General features: G+C 55.3%; 1 protein-coding gene across 2 annotated transcripts; it reads left to right on the top strand.

The window, feature by feature from the left end:
- Window positions 1-12949: 12949 nt before the first annotated feature.
- Rpl38 (ribosomal protein L38) lies at window positions 12950-17369 on the top strand. Of its 2 annotated transcripts, none has more exons than XM_047545584.1 (5): window positions 12950-13042; window positions 13211-13247; window positions 13382-13442; window positions 16842-16964; window positions 17298-17369. In XM_047545584.1, the coding sequence occupies exons 2-5, from the start codon at window positions 13245-13247 to the stop codon at window positions 17321-17323; spliced, it is 213 nt and encodes a 70-aa protein (XP_047401540.1). In that variant the 5' UTR covers window positions 12950-13042; window positions 13211-13244; the 3' UTR covers window positions 17324-17369. The 2 variants fall into 2 exon arrangements, with proteins under 2 accessions (XP_047401540.1, XP_047401538.1); XM_047545582.1 differs by having other exon boundaries at window positions 12953-13012.
- Window positions 17370-18668: the final 1299 nt, after the last annotated feature.

Below are 18668 nucleotides of genomic sequence, written 5' to 3'. Positions count from 1 at the left end.
GGCACCTGCAGCTGTACCTACTGCAACAGGACCATCTCTCTTACCTGGCTCCTGCCGCAGGCGGGAGCGGCACTGGACAGAGGGGCCTGGGCATTTCTTGGAGGAAGCTGAGGAGGGAGGAGGGAGGGGCGGGTGAGCTCGTACCTGGGCGAGCCAGGAAGAGGGTGGTGGGGAACCAGGCTGTGGAGCCTGTTCCGAGGGCTATGAGGTCATTCAGCAAATCTTAACTAAGCACCTGGTAATGACCAGGCCACACCCATCTGTGCCAGGCACCATGCTGACCAAACCCCTGAGAGGCATGTCCTACTTGAAACCAGGCAGGTGTTGTTATCCTTCGCCCTTACAGACCAAGGCTCTGTGGCTCAGAGAGGTGGAGAACTCAGAGTAGCGGTAGCCAAGCACAGAGCTAGCAGGACTCGGTCTCCACCCGGGTGAGGTGCCGGTCAAGGTCAGGCGGGTCAGAGTGCTGATGGTGACTCCGGATGCACAGAGCACACGTCACACAGCCCAAGCAGGCACGAGGCTCCAGGTGTGTGAACCCAGTCTTGAAGGAAGAACAGGAGTGGGGCGGGCCCTGCATGCGTGTGCATGAGCACATGTGTGTGCAAGCATGTCACAAGTCTGTCTGTCCGAACCTCCCACCTCCCACCTCCCACCTCAGGCTTCTGATCTTCCTTCTGTTCAGCAAAATTAAACACGGTCAAGAAAGACTTAGGTTGGCTCTGCGTTCTCAACCTCCTCTGGAGCACAGAGCTAAACAGGAGTCCGTCTCTAGCTGGGTGAGGTCACGGTCAAGGGCAGGTGGGCCAGATCAAACAGAAACAGGTCGATTTTAAAGTAAACTTTCTATTAAATGTTAAAATACGTATATTTATGTAATAAATGCTTACGTATTTTATTTAATGACATTCGGGGCCGATCGCCCTTGGTTACAGGGCCTATCCCATGTCCTCTAGGTTAGCAGTAGCCCTGGCTCCTAGCCACCAAATGCCCATGGAACCTTCCTCTCCAGCAGTAACGACCAAATGTCTTCCGGTGTTCCTGGGGAAGAGGACAAACCTGCCCCCCAACCTCCCTGGCCAGTTGTAAGGATAGCGGCCATGGCCCACAGCATCGGGCAAAGGCTGTGTGCTCTCCGGCGGACCCTGGCCACACTGTGCCTGAGGCAGCCAGCTAAGGAGGCTGAGCTCAGCACTGGCCAGCGGGCCAGCAACCAGCATGGGAAGCCGGAGTCGGTCAGCTCCAGGAAGCAAATGTCCCCAGCCGTCCCAGGCCAGCTGTGCTCCCTGCTCCCTGCTCCAGGGAGATAAGGAGGGGAGCCTTCCCGCTGCCGAGATCGGATTTCAATTAAAATGATTAGCACTGTTTATTTAGACTCCGCAGCCGCATACAATCCATTGCATATTATTGTGAGTTTAAAGAAATAAAGGAGGGGCGTGGGGGAGGGGAAGCAATTCAGCCCAAATTGAAAAAGTCCTCCTGTAATTACGAGATTGGAGAATATCCACTGAGGGGATCGATAATGGGAAATCTAAGTGCCACTGTTTGCCGAGATTACAGTTTTGAATCGTTCCATCTTGGATTTTAATTTTCTCTCTCATTGTCACGTCGCCGCAAGAGGTGATGGCAGCCCCACCCCCCGCCTGGAAAGAGGCAGGCAGTGGGGCTGGATCAAAGCAAGGAAGCCCACGAGTCTGACCTTCCAGAGGAGGTGTTTTATTGCTCTGTAACAAATCACCGCACACTCAGCCCTGGAGTCAGCGCGCACCATCTCACAACTTCCAGGGACAGGAGGCGGGCCGTGGTGGAGCCCTCTTGTGCCCCAGGTCTCCTGGGTCTGCCCTCAATGTGTCGGCCAAGACTGGGACTCATCTGAGCCTCGGGGTCCTCTTCCAAGAACGTGGGGTGGCTGGCAGAGTCGTCTCCTTTCAGCCTAACACTCGTGGAAGCTTGCTTCTTCAGGCCAGCAGGAGGGTCTCTGGTTTCCAGGCCCTCTGTTAAAGAGTTTGCCTGATTGAGCCAGGCCCACCCCCAGGTAATTTTCCCTGTGATTAAAGTCCACTGTTTAGAGACCTGATTGACATCTGCAAAACCCCTTCATGTTTGCTATATTCAATTAACTAGAAGCAAGTTCCATGTCAGATTTAGTCTGCGTTCTGTTGCTATAACAGAATGCCCCAGGTTGGATAAGTTATAAACAATAGAAGTTTATTTGACTCATGGTTCTAGGGATGTCCCAGAGCATGGGGTTAGCATCTGGAGACAGCTTTTGTGTTGCACCCTAACCTGGCAGAAGGGCAAGGGAGTACACACAGACGGAGAGAAGGAGGGGTGGGGGCCAAACTCAAACTGTTATCTGAAGCCCACTTCCATGGTGGCAGCGTGAGTGCATTATGGTGACCTGATTGCCTCTTAAAGGTCCCACCTTGTGAGAACGGTACACTGGTGATTGAACGTGCTCCTGAGTTTTGGAGGGACCTTCAAGCCATGGCAATGTCTCACCCATGGAGGAGGGAGACATTACACGGGGGCAGAATTCCCCCGCTCTCCACCAGACTCTCTCCAACCTCTGCTCCCTGGGTGCCCTGAGATGTCCCTTCCTGAGCCAGCCTCATACCCACCTGGCTTCCAAGTCTCTGATGGCTGCTCCAGCTCCGGCCATCACCCCTGCAGCCCCACCAACAGGAAGGAGGAGGGAAGGAGAGGGGCATGCCTCCTACGACTTCTCCTTCCACCCCCTAGCTATAGGCTAGTCGCGTGGCCACAGATAACTGGGAAGAATGCTGGAATCATTTGTTTTACTTTGTATAATGCCATACCTAGGAGAATGAGTGGCTATGGGAAATTCTGCAACTCTCTGTTCTAACTCCTGCCTTGTGGATGGGATATTTGCTTTGTATCCAAATACTTGCCCTCACTTTTGATAGCCTGACGTGATTCGATGGCCTTGTTTCCTGCACAGCGTCCATGCACCTCCCCGCCCCTCTGTGCGCGCTGACCTAGCTCCTCCCCTCATTCACTCATCTCTCAGACGTTCTCCTCTGTGCCTTGCAGGGTGCTGGGCGCGGGCGGGGTCAGCATCTGGGGTGGACTGGCAGAGACCTGCTCTCACCGCGGCTGCAGCATCTGTACACACCCCATTTGGGGCTGTGGGCGAGGTTTCCAAGGTGAGGACCCATCTGAGTCATGTTGAGCTGGGAGCAAAGGACCAGGAAGCGACACTCCAGGAGAAGGGGATTCAGAAGGGCACAGCCGCGCCCTGTCCATGGTGCTGGTCCGCTGGCCCTGCCCGGAGCCCAGTTCTGAGAGACGTCAATCAAGCCAGTCCCGGCCCTGGCTCTCACGGGCTCTGGGTGGTGCACGGTGGCAGGTGGGCTGGCAGTGGCGTGGCATTTAGCTGCTCATTTCATTTGCGTAACGACCTTCCTGTTTCCTCTCTGTCTCACTTGTCAGTCTGTGACCATTAAGCTCCTCATTAGCAAACGAGATTCGGATGAGCTCATTAAGATGAGGGATGGCCCCAACGTGCGGCTGGGGGGTGAGCTAAACGCTTCTTTGCCTTATTTTTTTTCCTCCTTTATGAAAAAATAATGCACCTTGCATCGAGTGCACCCCTCTCCGGTCCACCACTGGGCCCAGACGCCCTGGGACTCTGTGGGTGACAGCTGAAGGGGCAGAGGGGCAAACGGAAGCATGGTCGCCAATTCCCGCATATTCCCAGAGTCACCCCACCTGGGCTTTTGCCCCTACAGGTTAAAGCTCAAACCCCAGAAGGTGATGTCTAATCCCTTCTCGGTCATCTCCAGGCCTCTCCAGACTCTCCTCCTCTCCTCTGGAATTTCTGGCAGCCTCAGAGGACCTGGTGCTGCAACTTGCTATCCCTGGAAAAGTTTTGCAAGACAATGGCATCACATGGCAGCTTGAAATGAGCCCTGGTGGAGCGTTGACACCACAGGAATTGGCAAAGGATGCAAATGGATTTGTTTTTGAGGGGGAGGTTTCAGGAAACTGAATTTTAAGCAATTGCCAGCTCATGTCAGGCACCTGCGTGTCTCCCAGTCTTTGCCACCATCCCCTGTGCAGGGGCTCCTCCCTCTGCCTGGAAGACCTCCCGCCCCTCTTCTAAGGCCCCCTCCCCTCCCCTGCTCCTACAGGGCAGGGTCTTATCTTGCTCTTCTGCCTTAAGGGTCATCTGGCTTCCATCTTTGGGAAAGCAAAGCAAACCAGCCGAAGGAAAAGGTAGGGCTATGCAGGAAGTGGCGGGGGTCTCCCTTACCCAGGGCAGAAAGTGCAGGGGTCTCAGGGACCAGGGAGTCCGCCACCCTCTGCCCTTCCTCAGGGCCACCCAGGCGCTGGCTGTGCCGACTCATTCCCACCGTGGCTTCCCCCACAGAGCGCCCCTCGCCCTCTAGTTTGCAGGAAACCCCAGTTCAGTTGGTCACACACCAGAGTCCCTGAGTTCCAGCTGCAAAGTCAGGGTGGTCCCGGGTTGGTCCCATCAGGGGGCCATGGTGTGGGGTCATGGGTGGGGTCCCAGAGCTCTCCCTGCAGCAGGAGCTGACGGGGGTCCCTGAGAGCTGGGAACTGGCCCTTCTCCCAGGCTAGAGGGCAGGCTCCCTGAGGGCGGGATGCCCGGTTTTTACAAAGGCCTGCAGAGTAAATGGACCTCCATGTGGCTTGGGCCCTACTCTCAGCAGCCTGTAGAGAAAGGGCAAAAGGCTTTGGGGAGTCCAAAGAGGCATGCTCCACGCAGGTGACGAGGCTTCTTTGTCCTCCAGTGTGTCGAACTGTGTGATCTTGGGTGAATCACTTAACCTCTCTTCTGGGGCCACCTCTGTGAAATGGGCTCATCTGCCTAACTTGGGTATGACAGGAGATGATCCCGGCAGAGCGGTGGGTGTGGTCACAGCGGTGGCTTTTGTCCCCTGTTCTCTCCTGAGTCCACAGAACAGCCTCCCAGAGGCTGATGGGGGCCAGCTCTGATGTGACTCCAGCCAGCCAAGCCCTCTTTTACCCCCACCTGGCCCCTCTCCCCGAGGGTTAGATCCAAGGGTGAGACCCCCTTGCCGCCGGGGCGGGGTCTGAGGACTTCATCTGCTGTAATCAACAAGCCAGCTGCGGCTGTCTTGCTGCATTCACAGCAGATGGGCTGGTCAGGCCAGGGCTGCCAGGGAGGCCCGGGCAGGGGGCTAAGGAGGAAGGGAACAGGGACAGGTGTGACCCAGCCAGGTCGGCCCGCTCCTCCCCTCCTGTCCTCCCCTTTCCTGCCCCAGCCTGGAGGCCAACTCTCTGCAGAGGCTGCTGAGGGGACGGAGGACAGACAAGGACACAGCCCTGCTGACTCTGTGCTCCAGGGCAGGTGGCGGGAGGGGCGCACAGCCCGCACGCAGAGGCCCGACCCGGCCAGCGGTCAGCCCTTGGAGAAGCCCCTCCCCAGGCCCCGTGGGGCAGGAGCCTGGTCAGGGCCTCTCCTGCCTCCGTCCTTTCTTCTCGAAGGTCATGACGCTTCTGCAATGTGGGGGGCAACATGAGGCTGGCGGGCTCTCTGGGAGGGGCGAGGCCGTGGCCAGTTGTCACCAGGGAGACCCTGGCAGTGGGCGTCCCCCGCCCACAGGCAGGAGTACCTCCTCCTCGCTGGCCCCAGGATGGAGTCTAGATTCACACCAGTTGTTTGTCCACCTGAACACCAGAGGAGAGAGGAGGGGCCGTGGGGCCGCGCCCGTGTCCCCCTCCCGCCCGCCTGACGCCCCTCCTCTCCACGGCTCCGCTCTGCCTGGTGCGGCCCCGGCCCTGCCCCTGCTTCCAGCTGGGCCCTGAGCTGTTTCTGATCTCCACCCCTGGGGGGCCTCGAGCGCTCTGGTAATTGCTTTTGGAAACATGGTCACCAGTTAAATGGGTAGAGTTGTCCTGGCAATGTCACCGGAGGAAGCAACCTGGGGCCCATCCTTCTGGGGATGCCTGGGGACCTGTGGCTGTGTGTGCCACGAGCTCACCTGTGCGGCCCACCTGTGCATGAGGCGAGCCAGCCCTGGCACATGGCCACCTGTCGGGCACCCGAGCTGACGACCCAGAGGGACCCTGGGGGCTGGTGGACACTGGGATGAGGGAGACTGAGGAGAAGCAGCCTGAGCCCTGGGGCCCCTGCCTGGGGGCCTGAGGGACTCCCGGGTCCCTCCCAGCGTCCTGGCTGAAGGGCTCCACACAGCCCAGGCTGTCGAGGCCTGGCGACAAGGGCCCCTGGGGCCAGTGGTCATAACAGAGTCCCTGCCGCCCCTCCTCCCTTCTCACACCTGCCCACATCTTCAAAAATAGCTGCTTTATTATAATCACCCCTGGACCGCCCGGTTGTGCCAGGCCTCTGCTTCCCGTCAGCCTGGAAGGTCCCCCTCCCCGGGCGTGGCTGGTTCTGGCTTTGTGCAGGTGACCCCTGGGCAGACGGGCCCTGGAGAGAGGCAGGACAGGGAGGGCAAGCCGCACCACACACCCGCCCATGCCCCTCCGGGGTCTCCGTACCGCTGCCCACACCCTCAGCCCTGGCGGCACACAGAGGGGGCCGGGGCCATGCAGGCCTCTGCACAGGGGCCTTCCGCTGACAGCGACCCCCAGGGTCCTCATGGCTGGGGAGGCTCAAGGCAAGAGCCCCCAAGGCCGAAAGGAGCGGGTGGCCATCAGGCACAACAGACTCAGGGAGAGCGCACAGCAGAGACAGAAGGACAGACAGGGACAGAGAGGAGCGGGCAGGGCTGGCCGCTGGAGGGCACACGGGGTGTGCCCCTGGGCCCCAGGGACTCTGGCAGAGGGGCCACGACCCTCGGGACACTGCGCTGATGCTGAGGGTCACCTGTCACTCATGCCCATGGTCTTTGCGCCCCGTGATGGACGGGCTTTGATCTCCCGTCCTCAGTCAGTCCCTCCTGTGCCTCTGGCCTGTGCCCCTCCCTGGTTTTTAATTTGAAGCATCGGCCGGCGCATCCTGAGGTGGGCCCCGCGCCGCCACATGCCTTAAGCCCCGACAGCTCTATTGATTTTCTCTCCGGCACTGCATAATGCGAGATATGTACAAGCCCGCGGGCTGGCCCCTGTCCCTTCCTCTGAAGGGACCGTGCCCTTTTTCTTTCCCACTCTAATGTCCCCTCACCCTGGCACCTGGTGATGTATGGGAGGGAGCCTGTCCCTGGCGCTGAAGACAGATTCTCCTCGGCCCCGTATCACTTCCCTCGCCACTGGGGACGAGGTCTCATCCATCCTTTTTACGGTAGCAGATTGGACACCGGGAAAGTGGCCCGTGGAGTGCGGGGAGCTGGGGGCTGAGCAGGTGTCATCTATCAAGCCCACTCAGGCCCCACGGAGGAGACAGCCAGCCCGGAGGGGCTTTTCCAGGTGGCCCTGCAGGGGAGGATGCTGACCACCAGGGCCTGTCCCCTCCTCCGGCTCTGGCCTTGGCCTCGCTCCCCGCTGAGAGCCACAGAGCCTGGGGCTGGGCTCAGGTGCCTCTGCTCCTGTGTCTTCCGGTTCCCAGAGGTGGGGCGGCTGTGACAGATGTGCTGGTCACACGCAGCTGGGCAGTGGGCTGGTTCACGGAAGAATGAAGGCCAGAGACCACAGGAGCTTCAGGACTCCCAGCCTGAAACGGAGGCTGTCAGCCTCCAGTGCTCGGCCCCTCTGCACACTTCCTCCAGGAAGGTCGCCTGGGTGGGAACCAGCCGGCCTGACAGCGCCTCTGCTCTCCTCGCCCTGGAACTTGTTGTTTGCACACTCTGGCCAGTTGCTCTGGCCCCACAGCCCCCTCCAGCCCACTGTGAGAAGCGCTCCCCACACGTGGCCCTGCCTAGCACTGGCTCCCCGCTGGTCTGCGAGTACCCCGAGATGGCAACCAAGAGGGCGACAGGCTCTAATTTCTGCATCCTCAGCGCCTGCCCAGAGCCTGGCCCTAAGCTGGAGCCACACAAAGATGCACTGAATGGACCCTGCTGTGGCTGAGAAGGTCCCCGGCCCAGCCCCAGGCCGCAGAGGAGCCCCAGCCACCTGCTGGGTCAGTGAGCTGGGGCGGGGCTCAGGGCTCTCCTCCTTCCTCCCACCCGAACACAAGGCTTCCCACTGGGAAAGGTCCAGCCAGGCTCCAGGGTGAGGGCAGATGCTCCAGAGTGAGGACCAGGCTCCTGGTCTCTGGGGCTGCCGGACACCGGCCAGGGGCCCACTGAGAGCTCATCTCAGCGGCCCCCAGCCCAGCAGAGGCAGCAAGGTCATCCCGTGAGCACCCCAGAGAGAGGCTTTGCACGGTGCTACGGTTTGGGACCCCAAACTCCCGCGTCGATGTAGGAACGTTCAGAGGTGAGATGCTTAGATTACGAGGGCCACAACCTAATGGGAGGTTTGACCCACTGGATGGGTTCAGAATGTGAATGGATTAACTGGTGATACCTATGGGCAGGCGGGCATGGCGGAGAAAGCTGGGTCACTGGGGGACTGCACACGATCCCCAGGTTGCTCCCTCCCTCTCTCTGCTTCCTGGCTGCAGGGAGGTGAGCAGCTTCCTCCCACGGTGCCCTTCCGCCAGGACCTCCTGCCTCCCCTCCGGCCCAGAGTGATGGGGTCGGCCGCCAGAGGCTGAATCTCCGCAACCATGAGCCCAGACCTTTCCTCCTCTAAGTGGTTCAATCAGAAGCAATCCCCCCACCACCCCAGAGGACAATGTCTAGAATCACTTTTGCTTGTCACAATTGTGAGTGCCCAGCTGGCTGAGGTGGCGCACACGGGTTCTCACAGATAGGTAGGAGGTTGAGGCAGGAGGATCGCAAGCTCCGAGCCGGCTGGGCAACTTCACGAGGCCCTAAGCAACTCAGCGAGACTCGGTCTCAAAACTTATGACAAAATAATATAAAAATTTAGAAAAAATTTCGCGCGTGCCTGGCACCAACTGGGTAGAGGCCCAGGATGTCACCCGCAATCCTAAGGTGTCCATAAGAGCCTGCACCCAGCTCCCAAGCAGAAAGACCGGGACCAAAAACAGTCAGAGGTGCTGAGTGCAACACCTGCTGCAGGTTAGCCAGTCCTGCTCTGCGTCCTTCAGCTCAGCAGCTGCAAGGTCAAGGCTGTTTGCCCCACAGGGCCACCTAAGGGTCTCAAGGACTCTGGGGGCTGGTGGGGGGTGGTGCACACAGCACCCCTTAGGCTCAACATCTTGCGTTCCAAAAAAGCACCAGCCCCCTTACTGTACTCTGCTCTTCCTGGTAGCCAAGTTGAGCGAGCAGGGACCCCAGCCTCCCGCCACCGCAGAGCCCCTAAGGTTGATGAACGACTCCCTTCAGAGTGGGCTTAAAGGCCAGCCCTGCTGACAGCCAAGAGGCCTGGGCCTCCTGGGGCCTCCTGGAGAGTAAATGAGATGGAAGACACAAAAGCACCTCACCCGTGTGGAACAGCATACAAATACCACTCACAGCTTCCAGCAGGAAGGGCCTCTCCCCCACTTTCTGCTTCCATCCTGCCCTCAGCGCCCCCATGTGGCGACGGGGGACACCACACCCAGGGGGGCGGGGGCCGCCTGGGAGGAAGTCAAGGCTGGCTGGCAGGCTGGCTTTCTTCCCCTCTCTCTCTCTGCTGGGATGGAACCCAGGATGCTCTCCCACGGAGCTACCTCACCAGTCCTTTTAATTTTGAGACAAAGTCTGACTACGTGGCTGAGGCTGGCCTGGAACTTGCGATCCTCCTGCCTTCAGCCTCCCAAGTCACTGGGATTACAGGCATGTGCCACTGTGCCTGGCGACCTTGGATTTCTGTTAAGTGCCAATTGGAGCTTCACGGCAGTCCTGTGAGGAAGAACAGAGAGGCAGTCACACACACACACACACACACACACACACACACACACACCTTCAAAACCAGGCGGGGGAGTTCTCCTCTCGTGACGCCGGCAAGGGTTCAGTGTGTCTGGAGGGGCAGCTCCAGCCCAGTGCCCCTCAGCCTCTCCTCCCTGCTGTCCTCCCTCTGACCCTACTGGCCTCCGATCCCACCAGGTGGAACTTCCCAGTGTTCCAGATACACCTGGGCTCTGCTGACTGGGTGAAGGTCGGTTCCCTCTGTCCTTCGCCACCTGAAGCCCTTCTGCCACCCACATCTCCCAGCAAATTCCTACACTCCCCTCACAGAGGTGAACTCGAGTCGCCTCCTCCACGGAGCCTTCCAGAAGGCCTCCAGGAAGCAGTGGACCCGGCTGGCCTCTGGGCATGGCGTACACCTTGCTGGGGTCACGGTAGCCTGTGCAAGTTCAGAGCCTCCCTCTGCCTCTTCCTGGGCCCTGCTGCCTGGCACAGAGCGGGACTCTTCAATGTAAACCAAAGTAATGGGCCCCAGAGAATCAGAGGAAGCCCAGAGGCCACAGGCTCACCGTCTGCTCCGGTCAGGCCACGTCTGATACTACCTCTCTGCCCACTGGTGAGTGGGCACTAGTTTTTTGACCAATTTCGACACCTTTGAAAACTAAAGAGAAGAATCTAAACCAATTGGCCTTCAGGGGCGGCCGGGTGGTGCCTGCTGGAGGGAAGGGGAGGGATGTGGCCCCTGGACCCGGCTCTGTCCCATGGCAGACCCCTCCAGGGCCAGTCCCTGAGCCCAGCAGAGGAGTGGAAGGCAAGGGAGAGGCCAGGGCAGAGCCCCCCACACACCCAGGCCTCCAGGCAGCTCTGGCCTCTGATCCCTCTGCCACTGTCCTGGTTGAGACCCTCCTTCCCGGCCCCTCAGATGCGGGAGACACTGTGGTCACTGGGCTGGTCACTCAGAGGGTGTCCAGGCTTCCCACTCAGAGTGACCAGCTCAGCAGAGTGGACCGTGCTCCGGCCCTCTCTCAAGCCTGGGGCTGTCATCTCCTGCAGGGCCACCTGGACCCCTCAGCTCACCACGAGGGAATCGCCCGGAAGCTTACGGCAAAGGCAGCAGCCAGAGCTCCACCCGCAGGCACGCGGGCTGTCCGGCAGAAGGCCAGGGCTTTGGCCCTTCCATTCCCCTCGCTTGGTCCTGATGCCTGGGGCTCCTCTTCCATGGAGCCAGGCGGCGATCCCTCGGGGCACCCCGCGTTGCCTCTCCGTGGCTGCCGTTTATTTCGTCTCCCTTGAGGAGCCGGAGGGACCTGGGGTGCCTGCGTTTGTTGCCGCACATCTATGTTCCCTTGAATCACACAACTGGAGCGGGTGAACATCTGTCTCTCCGGGATCGCTGCCAGAAAGGAGAAGCAGCCCCTCCTCCCGTGCCCCGTTCTCGGTCCTGCACAGAGGGGAGGAACACCCGTCATTCACGCTCAGCCTCCAGCTTGAGGATCCTCTGCAGTCGGGGTTCGGGGTCTGCCACACGCATGAGTACCGCTTTCAGACAGTGCTCAGCCCTGCCCTTGCCCTCAAAGAAACGCCGGTGCAAATGTATGAAAAGTGTAACGCACAGTCCATCAAGAGTTGACGGTGACAAGGGACAGCGATGGTCAGAGGGGAAGGGCTCTGCCCGAAGGCAGAGAGGCCAAGACGGGCTGCGCAGGATGAACCGGGTGGGGTCAGAGCAGGACAGGGCAGCAGATAAAGGCCTGCAGGTCAGCAAGTGCCCGGCAAGTTGGGGCCCTTGGTTTGGCTGAAAGGGTGGCTGCTTGGGGAGGAGCAGGCCAGCAGAAGAGAAGAGAATGGCACCTGCAGAGAGGGAGGGGGGCCGTGGGTCAGGCTGCCAGACACGTGGCTGTCCTCAGGTCAGGCGGAAGCAGCCATGATTGACTCCATCCGGGCCTCCAAACATCTCAAGTGTCCATCAGTCAGCTTTCCCAGGGTTACAACACTTCGAGTTGCAGAAACACGATCTGGCTTCTTTAAAAGACTGTCTGGTACAACGAGAGGAGTCTGTGGTCTCTCTGCAGCAAGGACTGCTGGTCTGTTCTTCCCTGTATGGCCGGCACCTCTGTGCAGGTGCTTGCCCTGGGCTTGATCATCAGAAGGGAGGGAGGGCGGCTGGAGGGGAGAAGCACAAGTTCAAAGTCAAATTCCTGGCAAAGTGCTGTTTCTCCTCGGGAGGGCTGCTCTGCCGTAATAAGCACAAGGCAATTACATTCTGTTGTGTGGTTATTAAATTTGGGGGAAACAAATATAATAAAATGTGGACATTTGTAGAAAGGTTGAAGATAAAGTAAAAGAGGAACATAAAAATACAATTGATCACCACGGGTTTCCCAGAGCTTATCTTAAAAGTTACATAAGAGCCAAGGATAACTGTGTGCTGAGGAAGTTAATACCGGGAGGGCATTGGGGCCAGGAGCATCTGCCTTCCTATGCAGCCTGCAAGTCTCCCAGCCTCCTGAAGAGGTGGTGGTGGAGATGGGAACTGGGTTGGGGCATCTGGCCAGGAAGGATTCAAGTCCTGGCTAGGCAGGAAGTCTCAGGTAGCAATAAGGGAGACTTTTCCTGTGACACAAGAGGTGGTAGGGGAATTGCAGCTATTGAAAGTAGTAACTTCTTACGTACACCAGTTCATAAAGGTATGGGAACCAGTGAATGGGAAGGCACCACTGGCTGGAAGACAACAGGTTTCCCCCAAAGACACACAATGGAACGTGAGGAATCCCCAACAAGAGGTGCTCAAGGTACACAGGAGGATTTTTTTTTTCCATTAAAAGAAGAATTATCTGCATATATGACCAATGCACAGGTCTAATGAATCTCAAATAAAACCTAGGAAAGTCAAGCTGGGATCTGGGGAACTTTGGGGTAAGAAGGTGGAGTGCAAGGAGAAGTGTGAAGAGGGAACAGGATGTGGAGGACAGAGGAGGAGGAGGAAGGAAGGAAGGAGCGAGGTCGGTCCATTACTTCATGGAACTGCACTACTAACCTACACCAGCAGGGGGCAGGGCTGCTGAAATAGAAAGGGCGAACGCATACTTATTGACCCTCTGCAGACACCGTACTCAGGTTCCTCCGTTGGGAGGGTTTAACTCCCCGGAAACGGAAGGCTCGCTCTTTTCCGTTTCTCTCGGTTCTCGGCGTTAGCTGTGAGTGTTTCTGGCTGTACGTGGGGAGAGGTGATAATCCGGGGCCATCCACAGCTGGGTGGACTGTGGGGAGCCCAGGCTGGCGCCGGGGGCGCGGGAGGGGGAGGCGGGAGTGCGATGGAGCCGGTATTTCGGGTAGGGAGGGGAAGCGGGGGTCGCGGCCCGCGCCGGGTTAACGCCGAGCACTGTTTCCCGCAGGTGTCGGTCCGCGCCACCTGCGTTCCTCGTCGCCATGGTGAGTACGGCCCGTGCGGGGCACCTTTCCGGGGAGGCGCGCGGGGCCCCGGGGCGAGGGCTGGTGGGGCTTGACCGTCTCTGGAGAGGGTCAGTCCCTGCAGCTTATTCTCCATTTCCTTTTTTTTTTTGCAGCCACGGAAAATTGAGGAAATCAAAGATTTTCTGCTCACAGCCAGGCGAAAGGATGCCAAATGTAAGTGGTCGCCCTGCAGCTCGAGTCGAGCGCACGGGTGGTGGCCTTTGGGCCCAGCGGTCCGGGTTGGGCCCCTCAGTGCGGGTCTGCCTGTCGAGCGTCCCCTGAGAAAAACCAGTGTGAACGGAGCTCCTAGGGCCGGCGAGGCCCCGTAACCTCAGAAGAAGTGCAAGTTCGGGGCCAGCCCGAGCAACTCGGCGAGACCCTCACTCAAAATAAAAAGCAAAAAACAAAGCAGAGGATGTAACTCCCTGGTAGAGAACCCCCCTGGGTTCAGTCCCCACTGTCCCAAAAAAAAAAAAGAAAGCTGTTTTTGTTTTGTTGTGTGTGGAGTAGGATCTTTGTCACACGAAAGTCTTGGGCATCCGCAAACATGGAGGTCAGCATTAGGTATCCTTTCCCCTCCGACTGTGGGCTAGGTACATTTCCAGGTCATGGTGAGCTTTACTATTAAGTAGGTAAGCATCTGTCTGTGTCACTTTCCGGGCTTGTAAATAAAGGGAAAGATCAAAGTAATAAAAAAAAAAAAAAGATTCCACCAGGCATAGTGTTGCATGCCTGTAATCCCAGCAGCTCGAGGGCCTGAGGCAGGAAGATCACAAGTTCAAAATCAGCCTCAGCAACTTAAGCTTGACCCTGAGCAACTTGGTGAGGCTTTGTCTCTAAATAAAATGGAAAAAAGGGCTGGGATGTGACTCAACCCTTATGTGCTCCTAGGTTCAATCCCTGGTGCCAAAAGGGAGGTGGCAAATTTTCTGTTATGCTAGCTCCTACTGCCCATGTATTCTCATTTTTTACACTGAATTTGGTGGGCAGGGCGCTTATTTTGTCTTAAAGGATATATGGGGATATGCGCTTAATACAAGATAGATCTTGAATCTCTGCCTTGTGTTATTTTAACCTGGAGTATTTTTTTCTGCCACATGAAAAGCCCCAGAAGACAAAACTAACTTTCCCTCACACAGATTTATCTTACAAAGAACCGGGTACTTGGCAGAGGAGCAGGCTGGAAGCTGGAGAGGGAGCGTCATGTGTGCGACCCTTGTACTAAGACAGACTGTTGCCTTTCATCCTCTGGTTCTGTGAAGTGTGATGCTTGTGGGAACAAGTATCTGGTGGGAAGGAAGCCCCCCTGCCCCTGATGGGGACAGCAGGTGATGGAGTGCTTGTTTTGCACTTGGTCATGCTATAAAGAGGCAATTGTCTGGTCAGTTTTAGGTCTAACTGCAGTTTGTCACTGTTCCCAACAAGGTTAGCACAATACTGTACCCTTTCCTTCTGTTTAAAGCAGGCTCTTTGAGTTTCTGTCTCTGAAGGTTGGATGGATCAAATCAGAAGGCACGACGTTAAGTTCCTTAACAGGGGCTTTGATACCAAATTCATTGGATTCATTTGGGGATGTGTTTGGAAACCTGAATTTAGATGGAGGTCTTGGTCCTCTGGGCATGATAAGGTGTTTTGATGAATAAACCAATTTTTAAAATTGTAACACACATAAAGTTTGTCATCTCAGTCACTAGATACATGGTGCATTGGCATAGCACATTTACATTGTTGAGCAACTAGTACCATCATCCCGAACTCTCTTCATCTTGCAAAACTGGAATTCCATCTGACACTACTCCCCACGCTCTCAGCCCCTGGCCACCACCATTCTTTCTGTCCCTGGATTTTGGCTACTCTTGGTCTCTTATATTAGTGGAACCTTTTGGTTTTTGACTGGCATATTTAACTTATCGTACCCTCAAGATTCATTTGTGTGTGTCAAATTGTCCTGTTTTGAGGCTAAATTTCCTACTGTATGCATCTATCACATCTTTGTCTCTGTTCATCTGTTGATGGACTTTGCTGCCACATTTTGGCTGCTCTGAGCATGTGTGCAGATATTCTGTCGTTCTCTTCATAGCTTTTGGATTTATATCCAGAAATGGAATTGCTGCATCGATTGTATAGTGTGGTAATGCTAAGTTAGTATTTTTAAGAGGTCATGTATCATAAATGGTGTTCAGCTAGACGTCGTGGCATGTACCTGTAGTCCCAGCAACTTGGCAAGACCCTGCCTCAAGATAAAAAAGACTGAGGATGTGACTAGTGGTTAAGTACCTCTGGGTTCAGTCCCCAGTACCAAAAATAATTAACAAATAAATTAGTTAATAAATGAAAAGAAATGGTGTTCAGCTTAGTTTTCAAGAGTGGAGCAGCTGCAGGGCAGCGCAGTGTACTTTATGTGGGCATGCTGAAATAGGATCGCTTGGATGGGCATACAGGTGTGAGTCAAGGCAAGCAAACCAGTGCCTGGGACAGGCTCTGAGCCACAGCGCACCTGCTCCCTTGAGGTGCCCCTTGCGCAATTACTGGCAGAAATGGAGTTGCAGGACTGTGAGAGCAAGTTCATCTCGTGCTACTTCCATGAGGCCTAGTACTATGCCCTTGTGTCTAGTGAGGTACTTGGGTTGAAGCACCAGACACTTCACTGCTTTTATAACAGAGTTGTTGGAAGTGTGTAAGTGGTTTCTAAGAAAGTTGGAACAAGGGATTGGACAAGGACATGAAGTGACTAATTTCCTCATGGGAAGTTGTTATCTTCAGCAACCAGATGGTGGAAGTGTGTTGATACTTTACGTAACCAGACTGCTTATAAAATTTCAGACTCTGTCCCTTTGAATTTGAGGTACAGTTGAGGCTCTTATCTGTGATCCCCAAGATAGAATTTAGTAACAACAAAGAACCCAGAAAATAGGCAGGGACCACCGTGGACTGGGGTGTCCTGAAGGAGGTGCTCCATGTTAATGTGAGCCGAGGACTGATTACCAGGAGGAAGCCCTGGAGAGTTCTGGATCCTAGCAGATGATCCATCTCCTTACTTTATCAACTGTTTTCATCTGTTTTAAGTAACAATAAATCAGGTCAATATAAAATGTTCTACAGTGTGTTCAGTGTGCCAGATTACTTACGTGGCACATGGCTATAATCCCAGTGGCTCGGGAGGCTGAGGCAGAAGGATTGCAAGTTCAGAACCAGCCTCAGCAAAAGTGAGGCACTAAGCAACTCATTGAGACCCTGTCTAAATAAAACACTGAATAGTGCTGGGGGTGTGGCTCAGTGGTCAAGTGCCCCCAAGTTCTTTGGTACCAAAAAACCCCTGTTTTAAATATAGATGAATTAGTTAAAATTGAGAGAGGTCCCAGCTCTTAAGTGTTAATAGAGGGGAAATGTAGGCTTCTGATGCCATATTTTGATCTTGGGGGCCAAAGGACAGTACAGGGAGATGGGACCATGCCTGGCCGTTGCAGTGGTGCAGTCCCTAAGTGCCACTTGCTTCATAAGCGTGAAGCACGTGAACCCTGAGACATCTGTTTTATGCAATCAATTTAATTACTGATCTGGTCTCCCTGGCAGCTGTCAAGATCAAGAAAAACAAGGATAATGTGAAGTTTAAAGTTCGATGCAGCAGATACCTTTATACCTTGGTCATCACAGACAAGGAGAAGGCAGAGAAGCTAAAGCAGTCCCTGCCCCCAGGTGAGTTAGCCTGATAGACCACCAAGAGCGCGAAGGTTCCTGTGCTGCCAATGAGTGATCTCGGTGTCTGCGCTTGGCGTTGGCAGTGTGGGGAATAGTTGCCATTCTCCAGTTGCGCCCAGTGCTCAAAATGGTGTCCTCAGCCAGAGGAGTGCACAGCTGATCCCCACTTGGCTGGGAAAGCAATCAGTTCAGTCTAAGGGGAATGTTTTTATCGGGTACTAGCTTGATTTTCACCAAAACCTCCCTTAAGAGCTCTCTTAGGTGGAGTACAAAATCACGACAGATCGCAGTAACACAAGATGACTGGCTTTTATTTCTCTTTCCCTCTAGGTTTGGCAGTGAAGGAACTGAAGTGAACCATGCAGGCCGATTTGAACTGCATTAAACGTTTAGAAGTCTTGAGCCTCCTTTGTCTCTGAGCATGGGGAGGAAGTGCTGTCGGGCAGGCTGTGCGCTGGGCATGGGTGATGGATCTGGCTTGTGTCTCCTGGCCCCCCACGTCTAGGGCTGGATCTCCATGGACAAATAAAGCCAGACTTACGTGTAGCCTAAGTTTGAAACTAAGTAGAGGTAGGCAGGGCTCTACATCAGTGGTAGAGCACTTGGCCTGGGTCCCTTCCCAGTCCCACAAAAAAAGAGATGTAGGGATGCCACAGTGGGAACACAGGCCAGATACCTATGGAAGTAAACCAGTCAGGACTTCAAAGTGGTTTAAGTAGAATGAGCTTAAAATTAAATGAAAATTAAAGGGAGGAGTTGCTGAGCACTCTTCCCTTGGCAGATGGCTGCAAGCTAGGCCATCCCCTCAGTGTAAACTAGAGGTGGCATTACAGCTTTCACCCCGACCCTGTGGAGAGATTCCTGGGATGCAAAGGTAGCAGAAGAGTATTGTTTTTCAGTGTCACTTGCATGATATGGTGGGGTTGAAAGTGATGGCAGAAGGACAATTTATAGATGGGCTCAGAATCACAGTAGGCTAGCATGAAGTGGCGGGAATAGAGAGCATCCAGCAAATGGGAACGTGAGAGACCTGGAAGTGGAAGGCTGATCTCAATCCAAGTGACATTCAGAGGAAGGGATTGGGTTTGGGGGAGGAGAGGGACATCGATGGGACTTCAGCAGGTCCAGAAGGAGGCAAATCCTACCTGAGAGGGCCAGCCAGGCCAAATTCCTTGGGTATGAGATCTTTGTCCTGCCACTTCTGACTTGGTTTTGAGAAGTGACTTTGTTTCCTGAAATAGAAAGTAACCACATTACCTTTCTCTGTCACTCCTGTACTCAGTTGAATGAGCTAATGTGTGAAAGTGTTTGAACTTGCCCGCACTTTATACTAGCAACAGTGGGTCGTGTTGGGGCAGGCCACACGATGGCGCCACACCACAGCAAATGAACAGCTGTAGTTCCTGTTCAAGTAAACACCTAAGATTATTTTCTAGCTCATTTTAAAAAGTGTGGTATACAGTGTGCTTGGTTTTGTATTTTAAATGTGTAAGCAAGCAGGTTGTGAAACTAAGCACCAATCTGTTTGTAGAACTCATCGGGCCTCATGAATTGATTGAAGGGCGTGAGTTTGTTTACTCCAGCAGAGGGTGGCAGATGTGGCACCATCAGCAGCTTCAGTCTAACCAATTCTTTAAACATTTAGGATTCCCAAGGGGGAGTGAGAGTTTACCACTTGGGCTCTCTTTGTCCCCAGCACAT

The sequence above is a fragment of the Sciurus carolinensis genome, chromosome 3 (assembly GCF_902686445.1).
Source record: "Sciurus carolinensis chromosome 3, mSciCar1.2, whole genome shotgun sequence".
NCBI classification, from domain to species: domain Eukaryota; kingdom Metazoa; phylum Chordata; class Mammalia; order Rodentia; family Sciuridae; genus Sciurus; species Sciurus carolinensis.
This window is presented reverse-complemented; position numbering and strand designations above follow the sequence as displayed.